This window comes from Mauremys mutica, chromosome 7 (assembly GCF_020497125.1).
Source record: "Mauremys mutica isolate MM-2020 ecotype Southern chromosome 7, ASM2049712v1, whole genome shotgun sequence".
In the NCBI taxonomy this organism is placed as follows: Eukaryota; Metazoa; Chordata; order Testudines; family Geoemydidae; genus Mauremys; species Mauremys mutica.
In genome coordinates this window covers 25,205,120-25,228,930 of record NC_059078.1, presented here as the reverse complement: position 1 = coordinate 25,228,930, position 23,811 = coordinate 25,205,120, and the positions used below count along the sequence as shown (strand labels likewise).

At 41.0% G+C, this 23,811-nt stretch overlaps 1 protein-coding gene and 1 long non-coding RNA gene across 3 annotated transcripts in view; one reads left to right on the top strand and one right to left on the bottom strand.

Moving 5' to 3' along the window:
* Positions 1-2,615: 2,615 nt before the first annotated feature.
* Positions 2,616-23,811, top strand: part of LOC123374387 — a 74,589-nt gene continuing 53,393 nt past the window's right edge. The window contains exon 1 of the long non-coding RNA XR_006581085.1: positions 2,616-2,698. This is a non-coding gene — a long non-coding RNA (uncharacterized LOC123374387). The remainder of the gene's footprint in view (positions 2,699-23,811) is intronic.
* Positions 7,081-23,811, bottom strand: part of ARHGEF3 (Rho guanine nucleotide exchange factor 3) — a 267,306-nt gene continuing 250,575 nt past the window's right edge. For both annotated transcript variants that reach the window (XM_045024310.1, XM_045024311.1), the window contains 3 exons: positions 17,258-17,428; positions 10,686-10,872; positions 7,081-9,535 (listed from right to left, as the gene is read on the bottom strand). In XM_045024310.1, coding sequence (XP_044880245.1) covers positions 9,189-9,535; positions 10,686-10,872; positions 17,258-17,428 — 705 coding nt within the window. In that variant the 3' untranslated portion in view covers positions 7,081-9,188. The remainder of the gene's footprint in view (positions 9,536-10,685; positions 10,873-17,257; positions 17,429-23,811) is intronic.

Genomic DNA, 23,811 nt, shown 5'->3' with positions numbered 1-23,811 from the left:
CCTTAGCCTTTTACCTAGACAGAACAAAGCCCTTCCATAAATCACCTAGACTCTTTGTGTCAACAACTGAACGATCATAGGGCTCTGCCATATCAACGCAAAGATTATCCAAATGGATATCCAGCTGTATCCATACATGCTATTCACTATTCAATATTAAAGCCCCTTCAGGCATCAGAACCCACTTGACAAGAGCTTTAGCTACCTCCATAGCATTCCTGCACAATGTTCCCATTCTAGACATCTGCTGGGCAGCCACATGGGCCTCTGAACATACATTCACGAACCACTATGCAATTACTCTCAGTTCAAGCTCAGACACAAGATGAGGCCTCATGGTACTAGCGTCAGCTACTAACTCCACTCTGAAGTCCCTTCCATCATGAGGGCACTGCTCTACATTCACCTGAAGAGGAGCACCCACAAGGACAGCACTCAAAGAAGAAGAGAAGGTTACTTTGTGCAGTAACTGAGGTTCTTCGAGATGTGTGTCACTGTTGGGTGCTCCACTACCCATCCTCCTCCCCTCTACTTTGGAATTTGCAATAAAGACTCTACAGTAGAGAAGGAACTGAAGGGGTCGGGACGCACGGGCATCAGTTGAATCACCAATGGCACCGCAAGACGGCTACTGCGCACATGCGTCCCGACCAGGCACTGCTACCGAAAATCTCCGATCAGCAGCGACAGGACACACCAACACCTGAAGTGGAGCACCCACAGGGACACACATCTCGAAGAACCTCAGTTACTGCACAAAGTGAGTAACCTTCTCATGGTAGTATGGAAAAGGTTGAGAACTGCAGAGTTTAGGTGAGATTTTCAAAAGTGCTCAGTAGTGGCCTAAAGCCATAGTCATTTTAGTATGTGATCATATAAAGACAGTAGCATAATATATATAAACAAGGGGGGGCACTTGCTAACTTATCGAGTGCTTAACTTTTCAACCTTTGCATCCTTATGACATTTTTGTTTGTGTATATTAATACACAAAGATGATACACACACTTTTCATTTCTGTGTTTTTGTGTGAAATATATCACTTAACAGTAAATATCTTCCAGTCCCAGGCACACTCTTAACTACATCACAGTCTTTAATTCTGCCTCCCTCAACATTCTCTTCTGCATATGACATTTCACCATACTACGCTCTCCCAAAAGTAACAGTTATGGATATTTAATGTAGTTGAGAAGGGGGTGGTATAGTAAAGGGAATAATAGAAGACTAGTCTTCCTAGAAGAGCAAAGTAAAATATGGTAGTTGTGGAAAAGATGAGTGTCGGGGGGGGGGAGGGGGAGAAATAGACAATATGCTCCACTTCGGGTGTTGGTGTGTCCTGGCGCTGCTAATTGGAGATTTTCGGTAGCATACAAAATAGACTGCCATATGACTTTCTAAAGACTTTCCAGACTAAATGTAGTGATTATGGATACCATATTTTCACTAGATTCTAATAATTCTCTCTTTATATAGACCAATTCTGCAAATATAAATAAATAAAAAAAATAAGCTTGACAAGTAACACACAAACCACAGCAAGAAAAGATAGAGTGAGGAAACCAGTAACTACAGACCTCTTTCTGCCACTATCTAAAGTGTACTTTCTATCACCTGCCTCCTGAACAGGGAATACTAAACAGTATTACTGGCATACTCAGTAACCGCAGAAATATACACAATACTATAAATGTGTATCACAGCAAAGCCTAAACAAAAAAACTTGCAGAGATTATTTCAGGCTACTACACATTTAAAAAAGGATATTCTCACTACTTCTCTTTGATCAGAATCAATTTATATATAAACTAGCAAAAGACAACATGCCAGATTTTGCATTTGTGAGAACTGCACAGCAAAATACTAAGGGGTTGTCTACACTACTGCTTAAGTCGATGAAGTTACATCGACTGAAAGGGGTGTCTACATTGTGCTATATTTATGGGAGATGGTCTCCTGCTGACATTACTCCCCCTCAATGAGAAGCGGAAGTTATTATGCCAACGGGAGTTCACTCTCCCATTGGCATAGCACATCTTCACCAGACATACTACAGTAGTGCAGCTGCACCAATGTAGCGCGGTAGTGTAGACTAGCCCTAAGAAGTGTTGAGAAAAAGGATACAACAGATCTAGATCACTTTTCTAGTATGAATTACACATCCTGAGACTGGTTGACAAGACAATAAAACTTTATTCCACTAAAAAATTGCTCTAACAAGAGAAGAGCAGTCTAACACTAACTGAAGTAAAAACAACTGAAAATACACATCACTCACAGTATAGCAAGTTCATGTCAGACTAATAACACCAAATATATGAGACAGATCACGCACAAGTGAAAAACTACAAAAGACTCCATACCCAAGGAACAAAGGTGAACCAAAAAAGCAAATAGTGTTATTGATTCTCTCTCTCTCTATAGATATAATTATATATATATATATATATATATATATATATATATATATATAGAGAGAGAGAGAGAGAGAGAGAGAGAGAGAGAGAGAGAGAGAGAGAGAGAGAGAGAGAGAGAGACCTATATTGTTGCTTTGACATAAAAGCTGTTATAAAACAAGTTTCCAAATGAAATTTTTTTTCTATTTGATTTTTCTAGGCATATTGGGTCCTCGTTGCATAAATTGCTTCGGTATTCTCTGATGAAAGCAACTACAAAAATGGAAAGTGTTATTTACTCAGTAAGTATAGATATATTATGACAATCTAAATGCAATATCTGAAAATAATTGATTCTTCACAGCACTGAATTCTTGGTGGTGCACAGTAGATCTACAGCAGTGATTTCTTATTGGAAAACAGTAAAAGATTCAGTGTTGTAATGTAATTTATGTAATTCTATAAAGGAATTAAGTAATTGTAAAACTCACTTCTCTCTTATCTAGTACTTACAATTGTCAAACTTTTTAAAATTTCCTTTTATCAAAACTTTCTGAGTTATAAGCAACTTTATAGTAGTGGTACATTTCAGAAAAGTATAATATAATTTACTGTAATACACAGACTGACAGAACAAAAGGAAGAGTAGGCAAAAATACCACTTAATACAGAGACATCTATTCATACCACCAGTCAACAAAAGAATACCATTATTTAAACAAGCTAAAGTCCATGTGAGCCATTCAAGAATTATTGTTGATGTTTCTGATGCTGAGGATATGAGTCTTATGAACTTCTGTACTTTTACCAATGTTACACGGACTCTCCTTTCCATTTGATCTTCTAAAGTGACTATTTAATCTTTCTTTTTAAATAAAATTAAAACCCCTTAATTTCACTAAAAAAAAACAACAAAAAACCCCACCACCACCACAAAAAACCCCAACTAAATAAACAAACAAAAAAAAACCTCCACACCACGTATGCACAGCCTAGGAGTTTTCCCTAATAGATTTGTGGCATCAAAGGCTACAACTTGAAGAAATTGCTTCTATTGAAATATTTTGTGTTTGTTTTCTTCAAAATTGTGTATAAAATGTTTTAAATCAAACCAGCTCTTAAAAAAAAAAATTCCCAGCAGATGGCAGCAACATACAGTTCAAGAATTTAAAATATATTCATTTGTAATATATTTTACTTTGATTATGCATTAAACAGACTCCACTAGATTTGTTACAGATTGCATTTGTAGAGAATAATAATCTTGTATTTAGATAGCACTGTTCATGTTAGAGGATCCCAAAGTGCTTTACAAACCATATACAGACAAAATTACATCTTATGCTGAAATGAGCTTTGCTTTGGGATCAAATGTAGTGACTGCTTTAGGATTGGAAGTAGGGCTGATAAGCCATTAAAAAATCAATTGGGATTAATCACACAATTAAAAATATGATTTGTGATTAATAGCACTGTTAAACAATAGAATGCCATTTATTTAAATATTTTGGATGTTTACATTTTCAGTTACAATACAAAGTGTACAGTGTTCACTTTATTTTTGATTACAAATATTTGCTTCAATTCACCTAATACAAATACTGTAGTGCATTCTCTATCATGGAAGTTGAACTTACAAATGTAGAATTATGTACCAAAAAAAAAAAAAAACATTAAAAAACAAAACAAGGTAAAACTTTAAGGCCTACAAGTCCACTCAGTCCTACTTCTTGTTCAGTTAATTGCTCAGATGAACTTTTTTTTTTACATTTGCAGGAGATAATGCTGCCCGCTTCTTGTTTACAATGTCACCTGAAAGTGAGAAAAGGCATTTGCATGGCATTGTAACCAGTGTCGCAAGACATGTGATGTACTAAAGATTCATATGTCCTTTCATGTTTCAATCACCATTCCAGAGAACATGCATCCATGCTGATGACAGATTCTGCTCAATAACAATCCAAAGCAGTGCAGCCCAATGCATATTCATTTTCATTCTCTGAGTCAGATGCCACCAACAGAAGGTTGATTTTCTTTTATGGTGGTTCAGGTGCTGTAGTTTCTGCATCAGTGTTTTGCTCTTTTAAGACTTCTGAAAGCATGCTCCACACCTCCTCTCTCTCAGATTTTGGAAAGCACTTCAGATTATTAAACCTTGGGTCAAGTGCTGTAGCTATCTTTAGAAATCTGATACTGGAACCTTCTTTGTGTTTTGTCAAATCTGCAGTGAAGTGTTCTTAAATCAAACACCATATGGGACTACCATAGCACACAATATATGGCAGAATGAAGGTAAAACCATGGAGCAGGAGACATACAAGTCTCCTCCAAGGAATTCAGTCACAAATTTAATTAACTCATTGTTTTAAACATGCATCATCAGCATGGAAGCATGTCCTCTGGAATGGTGGTTGAAGCATGAAGCAGCATGTGAATGTTTAGCATATCTGGCATGTAAATACCTTGCAACGCTGGCTACAAACGTGCCATCTGAATGCCTGTTCTCACTTTCAGGTGACATTGTAAATAAGAAACAGGCAGCATTATCTCCTATAAATATAAACAAACTTGTCTGACAAACTTTGGTCAGCAATTGGCTGACCAAAGAGTAGGACTGAGTGGACTTGTAGGCTCTAAAGTTTTACATTGTTTTGTTATGGAGTGCAGTTATGTAATAAAAAAATTACATTTGTAAGTTGCACTTTCATGCTAGAGATTGCATTACAGTACTTGTATGAGGTGAATTGAAAAATACTATTTCTTTTGTCTTTTACAGTGCAAATATTTGTAATCAAAAGTAATATAAAGTGAGCACTGCACATTTTGTATTGTGTGTTGTAATTGAAACAAATATATTTGAAAATGTAGAAAAACATCCAAAATATTTAATAAATTTCTATTGGTATTCTATTGTTTAACAGTGCAATTAAAACTGCAAATAATCATGGTTAATTTTGGGTTAATTACGTGAGTTAACTGCAATTAATTGACAGCCCTAAGTGGAAGCGAAGAATAGTTTATTTGATTGAAAATGTAGAGTAAATTTAGATAGGCGTAAAACACTTAACCAAGTTAAAATTTTCACTAAGGTGTTGTGGTTGACCCTTTTGGATGTAAGAGCTAGATGGTAGCATAAAAACAACCACTCTCTCCATTGTTCCCTTAATAGCAGAAGTTGCTGCACTCCACAGGGTAGCAGCATAGGGGAAGCCCATGTTTGCCCTGTGATGTGCTTCCGAGTACTAGGAATCCTAATTAACCAAGCTATCAGTAGTTAATCACCTCCTAAGAGGCAATCTAAGTTGAGGGAAAAATTCTTCTGTCAACCTAGCACTGTCTAGTGTGGGGGCTAGGTTGAAGTATGTGTCTTAGGGTGTGGATTTTTCACACCAAGTGATGTAGCTATGCCAATATAAGTTTTCAGTGTAGACCAGCCCTTTGTCATCTGATTAAACTCCTAGCTATTATCCACCTTCTTTTGTGGTAAGAGGTGGTAGTGACAATATTTGGGAGTCTTGAATTCCTATTATGGTGGCACCTCAGAGTTGCAAACTAACCAGTCAACCACGCACCTCATTTGGAACCTGAAGTACACAATCAAGCTATAGCAGAGACTAGACCCCCCCCCCCAAAAAGGGGGGGGGGGAAATACACAGTACTGCACTGTGTTAAACACTACTAAAAATAAAGGGAAAGTTAAAAAAATTGACAGGGTAAGGAGACTTTCTATGCTTGTTTCATTTAAATTAAGATGGTTAAAAGCAGCATTTTTCTTCTGTATAGTAGTTTCAAAGCTATATACTAATTAAGTCAATGTTCAGTTGTAACCTTTTGAAAGTACCATAACATTTTGTTCAGTTACACAAACATTTCAGCATTTCAAACAACCTCCATCCAAGGTGTTCATAACTCTCAGGTTCTTCTGTACTTGAACTGGGACAGTATCTACCTATCTTCTCTGCTGTTGTTTCAGGCTGCCTGGAGATTCAGGAAGAGAACTTTATATACTCTTCATGTTTGAAAGGTTGCCCTCACAGAACAGTTCCCTGGCCATAGTGAACAGTGCCTTGCTGTGTTATAAACAGTTTTCTAAATGATGCAACAAGCCCTGATCTACATAAAGCTTTCCCATGTTTTGAAGAGGAGTATATAGATATCAGTTATGGCTGAAGTTTGTTAGAATATGGTTTGGTGGCCAAAGCATAGAATTGACTCTGAAATTAGATGCACTAGTGTGTATTCCAGTGGAGCTCTATGACACTGCATGGATTTATGCTAGTGCATGCAACGGCAGGATTGTGGCTCATATTACACTTTATACAAATCTGTTGTACACTGGGTCTCTATAGGAATTGTAACTCTTGTTTTTAAACTGATAACATTTTTTCCTCACTCACATTGAATGTCCAACCTGTATAAATTGTGCTGGTACAAAAAAACCTCACAATCAGGGAAAACATTCTGTGAAAATTTCTACCAATTTCCCTCCCAACGCTCTGAAAATTTTTCCATCAAAATTATGAAATTAGAACATTTTTGTCCAGCCATGGGTATATGACCACTTCATCCAGAACCAAAATATAAACATTGCTTAGGTATGTTAAATACTGTTGAAAGCCCTGTGTAGATTCAGCCATGGTGGGCTCCTTGGATAATAAGCAATCAAAACAATTAAAAAACAAAAAACAGTTTAATGTAATTTATTTGAAATGCTTCCATAAAAGTTTAAGGCCATTATACACAAATATTTCCTCAACACAAACATTCTCTCCTCTTTTCTATAAGTCAATACTTTACATGCTTTTTGCTAACACTTCGGCCAACAGTTGTCATACCAAAAGTTCATAGCCTAATATATTTTCTATTCTCCCCCCCCCCCCCATCAACAACATGTTCCCTTGTCCTATTCCTCTTCACTGGCATGCTCATACATTCTAATCTAAAAATGAAGCAGTTTAAATAAATTACAAGCCTGCAATAGAAAAAAAATTCACAATGTTTTAAAAACTATAAATACAGAAATATGGTCTACAGGGTAAAACTGACAACAGTATTTTTTTTTTTAAAAAGTAATATACCTTGTTTTTATATTGATTATCTTGCCACACTGATTCCTTTAATGCACTTCATGACATATATACAAGGTAAATGACATTTTATTTACTTTCTTTCTGTAAACTTATAAACACGCATGAAACAAACATTTTTGGCAATAATTTAGCAGTTTTACTACTTGTGCTGGTGTGCGTCTAATTTGCACAGGTCATCCTGCATTTTTATAATATCAAGGATCATGTCAATTAGTAAGGACACAAATTTTGCAGCCTACTTTACCTTTCAGTAGATTGGCATTATTTCCATTATAAAAGACGAACCAAGGATTCCTAAAATAGTCAGGCTGTTGCACAGTGTTTTAGACTGCATTTTAAATTGGCTGATCTGCCTCTCATCATAATGAGTCAGGCCAATAATAGACTTAATTAAATCAGCCACCAGAAAACACAGCAGTGGTTCCAATTACAGCATAAAGTTTAGATGCAGCAAAATTTAAAAAAACTTGACAAAAATATAAAGGATGTGATATTTCCTAAAGGAAAATCAATTCCCTTTTTTATTTAAACTTTCTCTGCTGTCTCCTAAGGGGTGTTTGTACAGCACCATTGATACAAGATTGTGTCTCAGTCTTAAAAAACAACTATATGTAATTGTAAACAGTCATCTACACAAAATCTTGGGATGTTTTAAACTTTAGTTTAGTGGTAACAGTAAGTCAGTGGAGTGCAAAATGCTGGAGTGCCTATTCAATAATCTAATGCTTTTTTAGATTCTTCCTGTCTTAGTCAGGATAATACAGAGTTGTACATGGCACTGTAAGCAAACTACCAACTTTTTATTTACAAATACCCAACATTCCCAGCATTTAATCTGAAGATTCAGTGTTAGCAGTAGACTTCTCTTTCAATTGATTTTAGTATTACGTGCTCCGATAAGTAAACCACGGCCACTACACTGACCCTTCTAATTGACCAGATTACTATGTTGGTTTGCTGGATCTTCATACAGTGCTTCAGACTTTCTAAAATTAATCCTTAAGAGTCACTGTTGACATGGCCTACTCTTTACATTTCCTGTTGATTTATCACCACAATAGCTAACTTACCTTATTCCAAGATGTTATTTTTGTAGACATTTGCCTTTCTGAAAATTTTGAATGCCATTCCTAATTAAATGCAGACTTCGATACCCCTTTTAAAGACCCACTACAAAGTTTGTCTTTAGGTGCCACGTTAGAGGTCAAACACTGTAAAAAACCATGGAAAGACTTATGTAATATACATATAAACAGTAGTTTAGACAGAGGAGACGTGTGGGGGAGGTCCATGGGGTTAAGTGCCCCCTACCCCCGATTTCTGCCAGGGTTTATATGCCCTGCCCTGAACTCTGCTGAATACCACCAGAACCTTTAAATTGTGCCCCCCTACTATCAACAGTTATGCATATCTCTGAGTTTAGAGATTCTTTCTACCAGCAGGACAATGAAAATAACTGGTCAAGTACCACTTTCATCTATCCAGATGTTTATGGAAATATCACAGGACAGGATTTGTAACAGATTCCAGCTTACATAGATTGGCAGTTACAGTACTACACTCAAAGGTACAAGTACAAGAAAGATTGTGTTGACATTGTCACAAAAAAGTGTTAAGTGCTTTTCCAAACTGCTCCATTTATGGAATGCAAAATACTGTACAGGTAAGACATAAGTTTACTTTCATGAACTGCAAGTTTCAGTCAAATGTTGGTTTCTATTGGTTTGTCATTCTCACAAGAGTTTATCTGTTCCATGCGTTCACAATCAATGCTGACTTCACTAGTGTCCATACTACAGTCTGACTCATTGTCTGATTGGTCCATTTGCTCAAGCCTGCTTTCTCCCTGTGGTACCCTACTCCCATTTGGGGATATTAGGAAATGTCCTTCTGAATCCAGTGTTCCAGCCTCTCCGTCACTCACAACTGTTTCTTTGGCCTGTCGGATACAGTTAAGCCACTGTTGTTTGTTGAAGGAGTCATTGGCTTGCAGCGAGTGAGACTGGCTTTGTGATCCACTTTTGAAGCTAATTCTAAAGAAGTTTTTAACTGAAAAACAAAATATGTCCATTGATTGCTTTGGATGTCTGCATTTTTAATAAGTGAGTACATTAAAATACTAAAACAATCAAGTTCTTAGATTTACTGGGTTGCTTCCCCAGGGCTAAGTTAGAAACCCATAGAATAAATAGGAGCCGAGGGAAAACCCAAAGACCTTGTGTCGCTCCTACCTTGGTAGGGCAGTGGGGCAACCCCAGATACTACTGGAGTTGCTAAAAATTTCATGCTTGCTGGGTTAATTAGTTTAGAGTTCAGCCAATATAGTGATGCTATACATTCATAAAATCAACCACGAATGCCTAAACTGGCTGACTTCTATGCCAGTTTACCATTTCAAGCTTGGAACCTTAAGCAGCTCAGTAGAGTTGATGCTACCACCAGAGCCCCGTGGAGCCTCTCTGGGTATAAAGAGCCTTTCAGAGTTGTGAAATTTCACTTTTGCTCCCTACGGAGTAGCCAGGACTACTTGTTCCTGTGGCAGCTTGGGTCCCCTCTTACCTGTAACCCACAACATAAATCAGTCACAAAAAAATTTCAAAATTATTTTTCAGAAAGGTTAAAAGATGGTTTGTAATGGAAACCTGGTTAATTCATAGGCATTGATTCAACAAACATGTAACATGATTAACTTTAAGAATATGAGTAGTCCAGTTGACTTGAAAAGGATAACTCAGATGCTTAACGTTAAGCACATGCGTAAGTATTTGCAGGATCACAACCTTAACAGTGGAGCCAAAGCCTCCATAACAAGATGAAGAATCACAATAGATAAATCTTGTCATAAAGTTTCTAAATAAGCCACAAAATTTCAAAATATACTCTGCGGAGACTGTTTATAAATTCTTGTTTTGCTACTACGTTCTACTCCCTTTTCCACTTCCCAGTGCAGTAAAGGGTGTGTGTGTGTGTGTGTGTGTGTGTGTGTGTGTGCGCGCGCGCGCTGGAGGGGTGGGGAAGAATCCCATTACTGATATGATGGATTTTTAAAATAGACATTTAGAGTCTTGTATAACAACAGTTTGAAAGAAAGGTCAAATTTTGGACCTGAAGTGTTATTTTAAATGAAGGGAGATTTCAAAGATACATCTATTCCCTGTGAACTAATGATAAAGTATTCCAATCAAAAGTGTATTCATACTTCTCTCATTGTTGCTAAATGCACCACGTATGGATCCACCCAGTCGCACCTCTCCATCCTGCAAATCTTCCAGGACAAGATCCTTTACTGGCATGGGCTGCCGGTATAGTTGGTAGCAGAGTTGTTCATTATGGGTAATAGCTCGGGTAATCACTAGCACTTCTTGGAACAAAAAGACATGCAGTTTCTGTTAAAAAGCATAAAAGGAAAATAAAATAATTATTCCTTTTAAAAAGTCACTAAACAAAGTTTATTTTAACTGTAATATATATCTCTGTGTTCTTTTAACAATATATATTCACTTTTAGTTCCCCTTGCTTAGGCATAAATAAATAAATGTAAATTTGTTCACCACATCCATCACTGGGACTCTCTTCCCTCCCTCCCTCCCATTATAATACTGTTGGTGGCCTAATATAGTATAAATATTCATACCCACATGTAACTTATGTAAACTAAGGAGAAAACTGAGATACCGTGGCCAGGTACACTACAAAGTTAGGTTGACATATGCTGCATTAGGTCAAGTTAATAATGTATGTGTCTATATTACCAAGTCCCTTCTGCCGACCTAAAAAGCTTGTAAAGTCGACTTCTGTACTCCACCTCCACAAGAGGCGTACCGCTTCAGTCGACATCCATGCATGAATATGGGGATAGTGTAGACACTGTGCTGTGTAATTTGAATGAATGGCCTCTAGGTGGTGTCCCACAGTGCTCCGCTGTGATCCCTCTGGAGAGCACTTTCAACTCCACTGCACTTCAGCCACGTACACAGAAAACATCCACCTCTGTTGAAGCCCTGTGAACTTTTGAATTCTCATTTCCTGTTTAATCGGTGTGGAGAGCTTGTCAGCACAGCTGACCATGGATGCTCAAGGCCGCAAATACACTCCAGTATGGAGCACACAGGAGGTAGTGGATCTTATTGCTGTGTGGGGAGAAGAGTCTCTGCAGGCAAAGCTCCAAATCAGCAGAAGAAACGCTAACATCTATGCCAAAATTGCACAGGTTATGGGGGAGAAGGGCTACACCAGGGACAAACAGCAGTTCTCCATGAAAATAAAGGAGCTTCGGCAAGCATACCAGAAGAGAAGGGAGGCGAACAGTCGCTCTGGTTCTGAGCCACAGACATTCCACTTCTAGGAGGAGCTGCATGCAATTCTAGGCGGTGACCCCACCACTACCCCAAAATGCTCCGTGGATACCTCCCAGGAGCCATGGGTGACCTTGGGCAGCAATGAGGAGAACATTGTTGACGAAGAGGAGGAGGAGAATGCAAGGCAGGCAAGCGGGGATCCATTCTCCCCAACGGCCAAGAACTTTTTTTTAAAACTCTGGAGCCCATCCCCTCACAAGACCAATTGTGAGCGGAGCGTGATGCCGGGGAAGGCACCTCTAGTGAGTACACATTTTCAAACTGTAGGGGTTACGTGCTATTATTTTTCATGTTGAATCTGATTTTAAAAATTGCGATAGTGGTTATCAGTGGCCACGCCAGCTACACAGAGGGTGCTCTCAGAAAAAAAACTGTTTATGGATATTAAAGATCTTGGTGAGTCCTTCAGGCCATGAAGTTTCGTGTCAGTCTGCTCTGAGAACAGAGAGGAGTCTTTGAAGGGGAGGTCTTAGATAGACCATTGGACCTTGTGAGGAAGGCCGGAAGTGACAGCGGAGGCCATTGTCCTAGCTGCCGAGTTGGCAGCGTCCAGAGCCACCTGGAGAGAGGTCCTGGCCACATTCTGACCTTCCTCCAAGAGGGCAACATATTCCTGCCTTGAATCTTGCGGGCAGGGAGTTTTTAAATTTAGTCAAGGAGTCCCACTGATGAAAGTCTTCTGTAATGGTCTAGTCTCTTGGTGTGTTTTTACTTAGGGGTAGCACTCAACTGGTCCTCCTTGTCCCTTTTGTTTGCAGCAGATATCACCAGTGACCCTGCGGGGTGTGTGTGTGTGTGTGTGTGAGAGAGTGTGTGAGAGAGAGAGAGAGAGAGAACGCGAGCACGCAGGTATTTGAACTTACTTGCTGGCACACAATACTTCTCAGCCCTCTGAGGTGGGGGACAGAGAAGAAGTTTGCCACAGGGCCTCGAGAGGTCCCATCACCACCTCATTCATGGGCTAGGCCACCTTTGAGGGAGCTGCTGCAGCCAGGATATCAATAAGGCTCTGATGTCTCTGAGCTCCTCAATTTCCAGACCCAGGTACATAGCGACCTGCTTCAGAAGGTCCTGATGGGCCCTGCAGTCATCCTGCAGAAACAGGCTACAGGGTCCTGTGACAGCCTCGTCTGGAGAGGAGGTGGTGGAGCTCCTTCCTCTGCCTAACAACTACATCTGCTAGAGCCATCTCCTAGACATCAGTACCAAATCTGGAGTCCGGTGCTGAGTGGGAAGGAGTGGTAGCCCATCTCTCAGAAATCAATGAGTAGGAGTGATAGGAGGGAGAACCCGGTACCTGGGGAAATCCTCAGGGGTTCCAATAAAGCCACTGCATTGACTAGTGACTTGCTTGCCAGGTGCTGGCAGAGAGACCGGCACCGAAGTCCAGTGGCACAAACTGTGTGCCGTTGGTAGGCTTTAGGTGGCATGTAAGATTCGGACTCAGAAGAGGAGTCTTCTCTCGGAAACCACAGCAGAACAGATACCAGGATCAGGGAAGACTTGTCCCTAGAGGGTGCCGGGGGGGCCAGGAAGGAGTCCGATGCTGCTTGTTCCATCCTGCTTCCAGTCAGGGGAGCTGGTAGGTTTCCTATTGGAGTTGGAGGGACTGGCAGAGAAAGAAGGTCCCAAGCTGCTTGGAAAACCTCTGGGGTTGATGGAACCATGAGACTGCTGGTGGAGGGTCCCACACTGGATTCAATGCTCTAGGCAGAGTTGGTGGTGCCATTACGGGTCCAGGAGAGGAAGAGTAGCCCAGCACTGGTGTCATTGTGCTGCCTTCCCCCAGCTTGTCTCTCTTCTGGATCGGCGAGCACCCTCTGTTGGGGTGCTGCTTTCTGTGCTTCTTTCTCAGCACCAGAGATGGTGAACGGTACCAAGGGAGCACTTTGCTCTGAGAAAGTACTCTTTGCCAAATTGGAGTGGCTTGGCTCTAAGATTGGTCTCAGGGTGGCTTCCATGAGGATACCCTTCAGCCTAATGTCTATTTCTATGCATCCGAAGAAGTGAGCTGTAGCTCACGAAAGCTCATGCTAAAATAAATTTGTTAGTCTTTAAGGTGCCACAAGTACTCCTGTTCTTTTTCCTAATGTCTATGTTCTTTTTAGTGTGGGGTCTAAAGTCTCAACAGATCTGGCACTTGTCCCTCATGTGAGAGTTCCCCCCAAGCACTTTGAGCAGCTGGAGTGCAGGTTATTCCCAAGCATAGATTTGCATAAGGTACAAGGCTTGAAGCCCAGGGACCAGCGCATGCCTGGCTGTTTGGGTGAAGAAGTCCCTTGACAAAAGGAACTATCTATTTACACTAACAATAATTACAAAAAAATATTTACACTAAACTATGAAGATAAGAGTCCATTAAACACTGGGAACAAAGCCTTGCCAGAGGAAGAAGGGTTGTTCCAGCAACTGTCACAGGTGATAAGAAGGAACTGAGAGGATGCATGGCCAGTGCATAAGTGTGCACCTCCAGAGGGTGCTAGAACTGGCCCAACTGATACCACTGAGGAAAAAATCTCCAGCAATGGTGCATGCAGTGCACAAACACCTAACATAGAATGGACATGAGCAAGCATTCGAAGAACAACAAACTGTTTGGTTAAATAGTTGCTATAACATAAACAAGTTTGCACTAGTTAAACCCATTTTTAGGCTCAAACAAATTAACTTCTACACCCTACTGAAATGTGCCAGAACGTGGGATTCATGTCTCCGGCTTTCTGTGTGGGTTCTACCAAGGATGAGTAGCTTTACAATCTAGCAATGATACAACTAGAGTTGAGCTGGTTGAGGCCTCTAATCAGTCTCTTGTCCCATCTGACCCTACCCCAGCTCCAGCTCACCCAATCCATTCTGTGGGCTGTACTGAATGGCTATGAGGGTCCAGCAAAGGGCCTCCTGACTGGGAGTTGGGGAGCTTGCACTAGTGAACCTCATCCTGAAACAGACTTTCCACTATCAAGACTAAGGTCTCTGGGGCAGGGATTGGCTTTATTTGTCTATAGTGTCTAGCACAATAGGGTTCTGATCCCTACCATAAGAAAACTGGCACCATGGGGGAGCTTATAGCAGGTATTCTTTTGGCTTCCTGGGGAATGAAAAAGGCCCCAGAGATATACACAGTGGGACATATTCACTGGTGACAAATGATAATGAAAATTACATTTATAAGATAAAGTGGGTCCTTTCTGCTTCATCTTAACACCCTTTCATTAATTGCTGTTCCTGCCACACATGCAGTCTTTTGTCTCTTCAGTATGTCAGTTAAACTTACATAATGCCACCCACTGAATTTCAACAGTTCTAATAAATGACTGGCGATATATCGACTTAAACAACATTAATTTTTGGCATTTTTGAACTACTAGCCAAGGACTTGCATATGAAGATTTAAAAATTGTAGGTGTAAATACATCAGGGTGAATTATGCCCCAAAGAGCAGAATCTAGTACATTATAATACCATCTCCCTCCCCCTATTATAACCTGCATATTTTAGACTACCAGTCAAATGCATGCACATAGAGACAGATTATTCTAAATTCGAGGCAGAATTCATACACACCCCCACACACCAATTTAGCCATATTTATAGGTGCCATATACTCCAGGAGACACACATACCGTGTATAATTTTTCCCGTGCATGCATTTGGCGGTAATCTAAAATGTGCACGTTGTATGGTTAATATTTATCCAGTCAGTATATTTTTCAGTTGCACGTTTATTTATTAGATTTACAGGTTTCTTTCTATGACAATCAATGTAGAAAGGCTTCTGCATAGACACAAACTAAACCATGTTACTTGTGACAGATTAAAGTTACCATGTCTCTAACTGGTTATAAAGTCATGGTAAAAAGCTATAGTTTAGACTGAGCCTCAGAGCTAATGCGTCCTCTGTTACATGTTAACTCACTACTGTGGGTTGCATTTCAGAAACACACATCTAGTATTCAGTCAAGAAGAGCTAGATTTAAGCAGTTTATAATGCAATGCATGGAAATTAATTAATTCATGTTTAGCATATTAAATTCATAATTTGCATATGACCATTAAAGACTAAAGCTATTTGCAAGTTGATTAAAAACACCACATTGATACTTGAAATGTAATTTAAATAGTTGGGTCCTATTTTGGCATTAGTTCAAAGATACAAGCAAAAAGTTTCACAAAACTTCACCAATCTTTCTTCCTAGTTCAAGAAACTTAAGCAAATTTGGTTTAAATATTTGGCTAGTAAGCAGAGCCCTGCAAATCTGCGGATATCCATGGATGGACCATTTTTGCAGCTCGCAGCTCAGACATGGATACAAATTGTGTCTCCGCGCAGGTCTCAGCAACACAGACTCACCCAAATGGACTGGCGGTCACCCAGCCCTCAAGCTCCAGCTTGGCTCTCTGAATCATGCAGCAGCGAGCTGAGATATGTGGCATTAGCCCACTGGCATTTTGGGAGTTGTAATCTCCAGATTGCTTGGACGGAGAAGGTAAACTATATGTTCCTTTCTGGGAGTTGACCATATGCTCCTGCGTAGTGAGCCAAGCGCTGCATGCACTGAGCCGGCCCGACTGGGAAGGCAGTGCGGCACATGAAAGTCCAGGATTGTAGCCTCCCTGCCAGGAGGTCTCTGGGGAGAAGTGGGGGCTGTTAGGGGACGGGGGTTTGGCACAGCCCTGAATCACTGGTGCACAGTGACCTGTGGAGGTGTTAGTAGAGCCCTGCAAATCCGCGGATATCCACATCCGTGGACAATTTTTGCGGATCAGACTATCCAGCCAGGGCTCTAGTAAGTACTGCATATCTTTTCTACAGTAAGTATAAAAAGGTATCTGCAATTTCCCCCCTCTTTTAAAGGAAAGCAGTTATCTCCAGCCAACCAATTGGTAATTCTCCCACAGCCTTCCTAGTGTAAAACACAAATGATGCACATGAGCTGGGACCACTATTTAATATTTCCACGTCCAGGGCTTGATCCTTCTCTCCTTAACTTTAATGACAGTGGGATCAAGTCTAACCTTTCTTATAAATAGATCAGGAGTACTTGTGGCACCTTAAAGACTAACAAATTTATTTTAGCATGAGCTTTCGTGAGCTAAAGCTCACTTCTTAACACGGCTGCTACTCTGAAACTTATAAACAGATGTAACTGTAGCAGTCCAGAAGATGAGTGAGCCATTTCCTAGGTATTTAAACACAGTGTGACACTGTGGAACTCACCCGTGCTCCTGAAGGCCTCCATGGAGGGATAGAATCCCACAGAACAGGATCCTGCATAACACAATGGTCCCAACAACCTTTTCTCTCTCTCTCAAAATTGAACCGATGCTATATCCTCTCTACCTCAACTTGTAACACCATAGCACTGAAGAGACCTTATCTTAAAGTATATAGTGATAAAAAATATTTACTCACCACTCCCCTGTTGTTCTTTAGTTCACCGTGACAACACACCACACGCGAGTTATCAATCAGTGCGTCCTTTTGGCCTTCTTCAAGATAAATGAGCCTCTCTTTGTAATATTGGCACTCAGATTCACCCGTCTTAATGTTGATTTCTGCAACTATACCCTGAATTATATTTATCTATGGAAAAAGAACAAAGAGGAATGAAAATATCTGAACTTCCATCAGATGGGCCTTTCACACTCTTTCTTAATTGTAAGAAGGTGATAAGAGGAAAAGAGTCACTTTACTTCACAATGCATTTCATATTTCTTAGTCAGTCTTATGGTGGTCTTGTTTGGAAGGTTTCAAGTGTAAGGTATGAATGTGAGAGCCAGAATGGAGCAGACGAGAATGTGTACAGGTACTATAGTTTGTACTGTGTTTGTTTCTAACACTTTGCCTCTTTGAAATCTGAAGCTTTCTTCTTGATATCAGCCCTAAATGTTTAGAATGAAGGTAAACAGATTTAACTGTGAAACCAAATGCATTTTTTATTCAACTAAAATTTGTTTACAGTAGAATCTCAAAGTTATGAAAGCCTCGGGAATGGAAGTTGTTCATAACGGAAATGCTCCCGTAACTCTGAAAAAAACAATTTGGTTGTTCTTTCAAAAGTTTACAACTGAATATTGACTAAATACAGCTTTGAAATTTTTACTAGGCAGAAGAAAATGCTGCTTTTAACCATGTTAATTTAAATGAAACAAGCACAGAAACAGTTTCCTTAGTAAAAAAACAAAAAAAACCACCACCTTTCCTTTTATTTATTTATTTTTTTAAAGAAGTTTACGTTTTACATAGTACTGTATTTGCTTGTTTAGTCTTTGCTGCTGCCTAATTCATACTTTGGATTCCAAATGAGGTGTATGATTGACCAGTTGGTTCATAACTCTGAGGTTCTACTGTATATGTATGTGTACACACACACTATGTACATGCATGGTTGTACCAAATACACAGCCTATATGTATATTTATAGAATATAAAAATCACATTCAGAATCTTCTATATTGTACCAAACAATGTACAGCAGAACGAATTAAGGCCTTGTTCCTGCAACACTTTACTCACGTGAGTATTTGTATTGGCTTAAATGAGACTATTTACATGACTAACGTTATACTTGAGCATGTATGTTTGCAGGATGAGGATTATGAGTAATTTTTCTGTTACTTTGTGGGCAATATAATACAAACTATTTATTATCCCCATATTACAAATGGAGAAACTGAGTACAGAAAGGCTGTGTTTTGCCCAAGGTCACATAAGAGATTAACAGTCAGGAATAAATTAACTACTTCTCACTCAGCATCATTTCTAGGTGGTGAGAGCAGGTGACTAAGTAGTACTATTAATAAAATATTAGACTGGCTTTTCTCACTGAATTTGTGCCAGTTCTGAAAATTACACTTAAGAGAATAAAGGCAAATTAATTGTATTTTATTGTTCTGATACTTGCACGTTATATCAGTTAAAAGTCTAATTTCAATTATTGTGCCTACACTTGCGGGAGTTGAAAAGTACAAGGTAGACAAAGATCCCACGCAAGCCATAAACAACTAATTTAAACCTATAGCTATATCATATCAGGCAGTTTCAGATACATTATCCTTTAGAACTTTTGAGAACAGCAGCCATCAGTACCATTATACAACTTGATCTCTGTGAAATACAAAGGCTAGTAAAGTTAATATGCAAGGTCAGTAACTACAATATCAAATGAAATATGAAAATGTTGCTGGGTAGTGTTATATCCTTGGGGCAGCCGGTGTAGGAAGCAATCACTTGAGGCCAGAGAGCAGGCAGCTAACCAAAACCTCCATTTTATTTACAGATATACAGAGAGCTCACTCAGCTGGTTGAAACCGGCTGAGCTAACCCATAATAATCTAACTCAGTTGCCATAGCAACAAAAACCATGACAACCAAATACACAACATATTCCTCCCCCTCTAATAAGAACATCCCCTAAATAAAACACACACTAGACTAGAGAAGGAGGGTAGACTGCCTCCATTCCCGGCTAAACCCTGGGGATTATTTTGCCCCATAACCGTGGGTTCGCCCTAGCTAAAGATCCAGCCGATGAGGAGGCCTTCTGTCTCTAGGTGGATTACGGCGAACGTCTGGTGTTATTGCACCCGAAAGCACTAGGGGCTCAGGGTCCGCAGCACGAACAGGTGAGGAGGTGGTATCAGCTCGTGCTGGGCTAAGGGGTATCTCAGCCGCCGGCAGTAATGGAGGAGAACAGTCAGAAACAGGTGACTCGTGATTCGGTCCCTCACCAGAAGAGGTGAAGTCATACCCCTCAACTGCAGATGGGTCCTGAGGACTGGCATGACCTGGCAACAGCTGATCTACATGTCGCCGCCAGGTAAGATTCTCTGCAGTCCGGACTGTGTAGGAAACAGGTCCTGTTTGAGTGATGACTGTGGCCGGAACCCATTTAGCTCTGGAAGTATAATTCCGAGCCAAAACTGGCTGTCCCGGGCTAAAGGTTCGATCTTTTGCTCTGGGTGCCCGTCTGATGACTTGATATTGCTGCTGATGTTGCACAATTTGTCGGGGTTCAGAAGGTTTCAGCAGATCAAAGCAAGTGCGCAGCTGTCGTCCCATCATTAGAAAGGCCGGAGATGCGTGGGTCGTAGCATGAGGTGTGTTTCTGTAGGAAAGTAAAAAGGTATCCAGACGCTTTTGAATGGAGTGTTGTCCCATTGCTGATTTCAAAGCGTTTTTCATTGTCTGCACAAATCTTTCAGCTAATCCGTTGGTGGACGGATGATATGGTGCTGACGTGATGTGGTGTATCCCATTTGCCTTCATAAAATTTTGAAACTCCTGAGAAACGAACTGCGGTCCGTTGTCGCTCACAAGTTGTTCTGGCAGACCAAAACGACGAAAGAGTCCTCGTAGTTTTTGGATAGTACTCTCTGCAGAAGTGGACTGCATTATAGAGACTTCTGGCCATTTAGAATGGGCATCTATTGCCACCAAGAACATGCTTCCTTCAAGGGGGCCAGCAAAGTCAACGTGAATACGTTGCCACGGGTTTTCAGGCCAGTCCCATGGGTGTAGGGGTGCCCACTGGGGTGCATTCCTCACCCCCTGACATGACATACAAGCTTTTGCCTTCTCTTCAATAGCGCTGTCCAGTCCAGGCCACCAAAAATAGCTTCGTGCAATTTCCTTCATGCGCACTATTCCACAGTGACCGGAATGTAGCTGTTCTAACATCTGTGATCTCAGTGGTGGTGGAATAATGACACGTCTCCCCCACAACAAACAACCAGATTGGACCGATAACTCCATCCGCTTGGACATGTAGGGAACAAGGTCGGATGAGACCGGAGAGGTTTGTCGAGATTTTCCATGCATCACCAGGTCCATAACGTGGGACAATACTGGGTCAACGCGAGTTGCCTTCTTTATCTGAGTAGCAGTGATGGGTGTATTCTCTACCTGTTCAAAGTAGAAGATTTCCTTTTGGGCACTATCTTGGTGTTTGACCGGCAAAGGCAACCTTGAGAGGCCATCTGCATTGCCGTGCAGAGTGGATTTCCGATATTTGATTTCATATGTGTGTGCTGAAAGTAACAATGCCCAACGTTGCATACGACTAGCAGCTAATGGGGGAATGCCTGTGTAGGGTCCAAAAATTGATGTCAGAGGTCGATGGTCTGTGAGAAGAGTAAATTTTCGCCCAAACAGGTACTGATGAAACTTCCTAATTCCAAAAACAATTCCTAATGCCTCACATTCGATTTGGGCGTAGTTAGTTTCTGCTTTGCTTAGAGTGCGTGAAGCAAAAGCAATAGGTCTCTCTTCTCCTGAAGGCATAATATGTGACACGACTGCTCCCACTCCATAAGGGGAGGCATCGCAGGCCAATTGCAGTGGTAAGGATGGATCAAAGTGCGTTAGAACTTCAGAATTTAGCAATGCATCCTTAGCTTTGTTAAACGCAACATCACAGGCTTCAGTCCACTTCCAGGCCTTGTTCTGCCCAAGGAGCTCATGAAGTGGTTTTAGCAGTGTGGCTAACTGTGAGATGAACTTTCCATAATAGTTCAGGAGTCCTAGAAACGAGCGCAGCTGGCTTACATTTCGAGGTGGGGGAGCCTCCACAATAGCTTTAACTTTTGCAGGGGCCTTATGAAGACCTGCAGAATCAATGATGTGTCCCAAATATTCAACAGAGGGCTTGAAGAATTCACACTTGTCTTTGTGAACTCGTAGGCCATACTCTTCCAGTCTTTGTAGGGTAGCCTCTAAATTCTTTAAGTGATCCTCTTCATTTCTTCCAGTGACCAGGATATCATCCAGATAGCACTGAACTCCTGACAAGCCACACAAGATCTGGTCCATAGCCCTCTGGAACAGGGCGGGAGCAGATGTTATTCCGAAGGGTAGGCGACAGTATCGATAAAGCCCCTTATGAGTCACAATAGTCAACAGCTCTTGGGACTTTTCATCGACGTGCATCTGTAAATATGCTTGACTCAGATCAATCTTACTGAACTTTTGTCCCCCAGCCAGGCCTGCGAAGAGGTCATCGATGCGGGGAAGCGGGTATTGCTCTGCACACAACACTGGGTTGACAGTGACTTTAAAATCACCGCAAATCCGGAGAGAGCCATCTTTCTTCACGATTGGAACGATAGGAGTGGCCCATGAGCTATGGATAACTGGTATTAGGACTCCATTGGTGACCAGGCGCTCCAGGTCTGCTTCAACTTTTGGCCTGATGACATATGGCACAGTTCGGGCTTTCAGATATTTTGGTGGACTGTCAGGTTTAATGTTCAATGTCACAGTGATTCCCTTCATACTTCCCAAATCATCTCCAAAAACAGCAGCATGTTTCCTTAGAATAGGGGTTAGACTGGTTTCTTCTTTAGTCATCCGGTGCACTTCTGCCCAGTTCAGTTGAATCTTCCCAAGCCAAGACCTACCCATTAAGGCTGGGTAGTCACCTCTCACCACAAACAGTGGCAATTTAGCCGCCTGTCCATGGAGCTCCACCTTAACATCAATAGTGCCCAACATGGGCACAGCTTCACCTGTATACGTCTTCAGAACAGTTTTTGTTGCCTTAAGCGGAAGATGCTGTAGCTTTTCCTTATACACAGTCTCAGGAACCAGCGAGACAGCTGCACCGGTGTCTAGTTCCATGCATATAGGTTTGCCCTCCAATAAAGGGGTTACCCAGTATTCATGTGAGCCCGCTGCCAAAGACAAAACATGCAGTGGCACTTCCTCTTGTGAGGAGGTGTCACCTTGATCATCCTGGGTCTGCTCTAGGGTATGCAAGGTTCCTCTTTTTGTCGGCCAGACCACAGGCCTCTTTTTCTTTTGTTTACAGGCATACTCAATGTGTCCCTTTTTGCCACAGTGTCGACACACCAGGCCCTTACACCAGCATTCTGATGCCTGGTGACCCAGCTTACCACAGCGGTAACATTCTTGACTCTGCACCGTTTTGTGGGTCAGTTCTTGTGACACTTTTTGCACCCTAGGGGATGCACCGATGTATTGTGCCTCCCTTGTAGCCAGTTCCATGGAGACAGCAATATCAACAGCCTTCTGTAATGTAAGCTGAGCCTCTGTCAGTAGGCGCTTCCGTATAGCTTCACTGCAGAGGCCACACACTAACCTGTCACGCAGGGCATCATTTAACATCTCTTTAAATTCACAGTGTTCTGCTAGCTTTTTTAAAATGGCTACAAATTGTACAACTGTTTCATCTTCCTTTTGGTCTCTTTTGTGGAACCTATATCTTTCAGCAATTACCAGTGGTTTTGGGGAGAAATGAGACCCCAGGATTTCCACAATGTCACTGTAAGATTTAGTCTCAGGCTTAACAGGGTGTAGTAAGCTGCGTAGCAGAGAGTAGGTTTTAGCCCCTACAACAGTTAAGAATATTGGCACCTTCTTCGCTTCTGTAATGTCATTTGCAATATCAAAAAGCTCAAAACGCTCAGTATACACATGCCACTGCTCTGTATTCTCATCAAAAGGCTCCAGGGGCCTGGTCAGAGTAGCCATGATTTTTAGTTTCACTTTCACAGTCAGTGCAAACAAGCAGCTTTTTTTTGTTTGTTTGTTCTTTACCTTAACTTCTACTTCCTTCTGTTACTGGAGCAGCACCGAGTCTCACCCTCGTCGCCAGTGTTATATCCTTGGGGCAGCCGGTGTAGGAAGCAATCACTTGAGGCCAGAGAGCAGGCAGCTAACCAAAACCTCCATTTTATTTACAGATATACAGAGAGCTCACTCAGCTGGTTGAAACCGGCTGAGCTAACCCATAATAATCTAACTCAGTTGCCATAGCAACAAAAACCATGACAACCAAATACACAACAGGTAGGCTCTCTGGAATTTAGTGGATTTGACTTTTCCTATGCTAAACAAACTGCTTCTTCATCTCCAAATGAAATCCTGTCTGCTGAAATCTAACTTTTGAACTTTCATGTTAGATAAGAGATTTTACAGGGAGCTTAGGCTTTTGCTACTGCCTCATA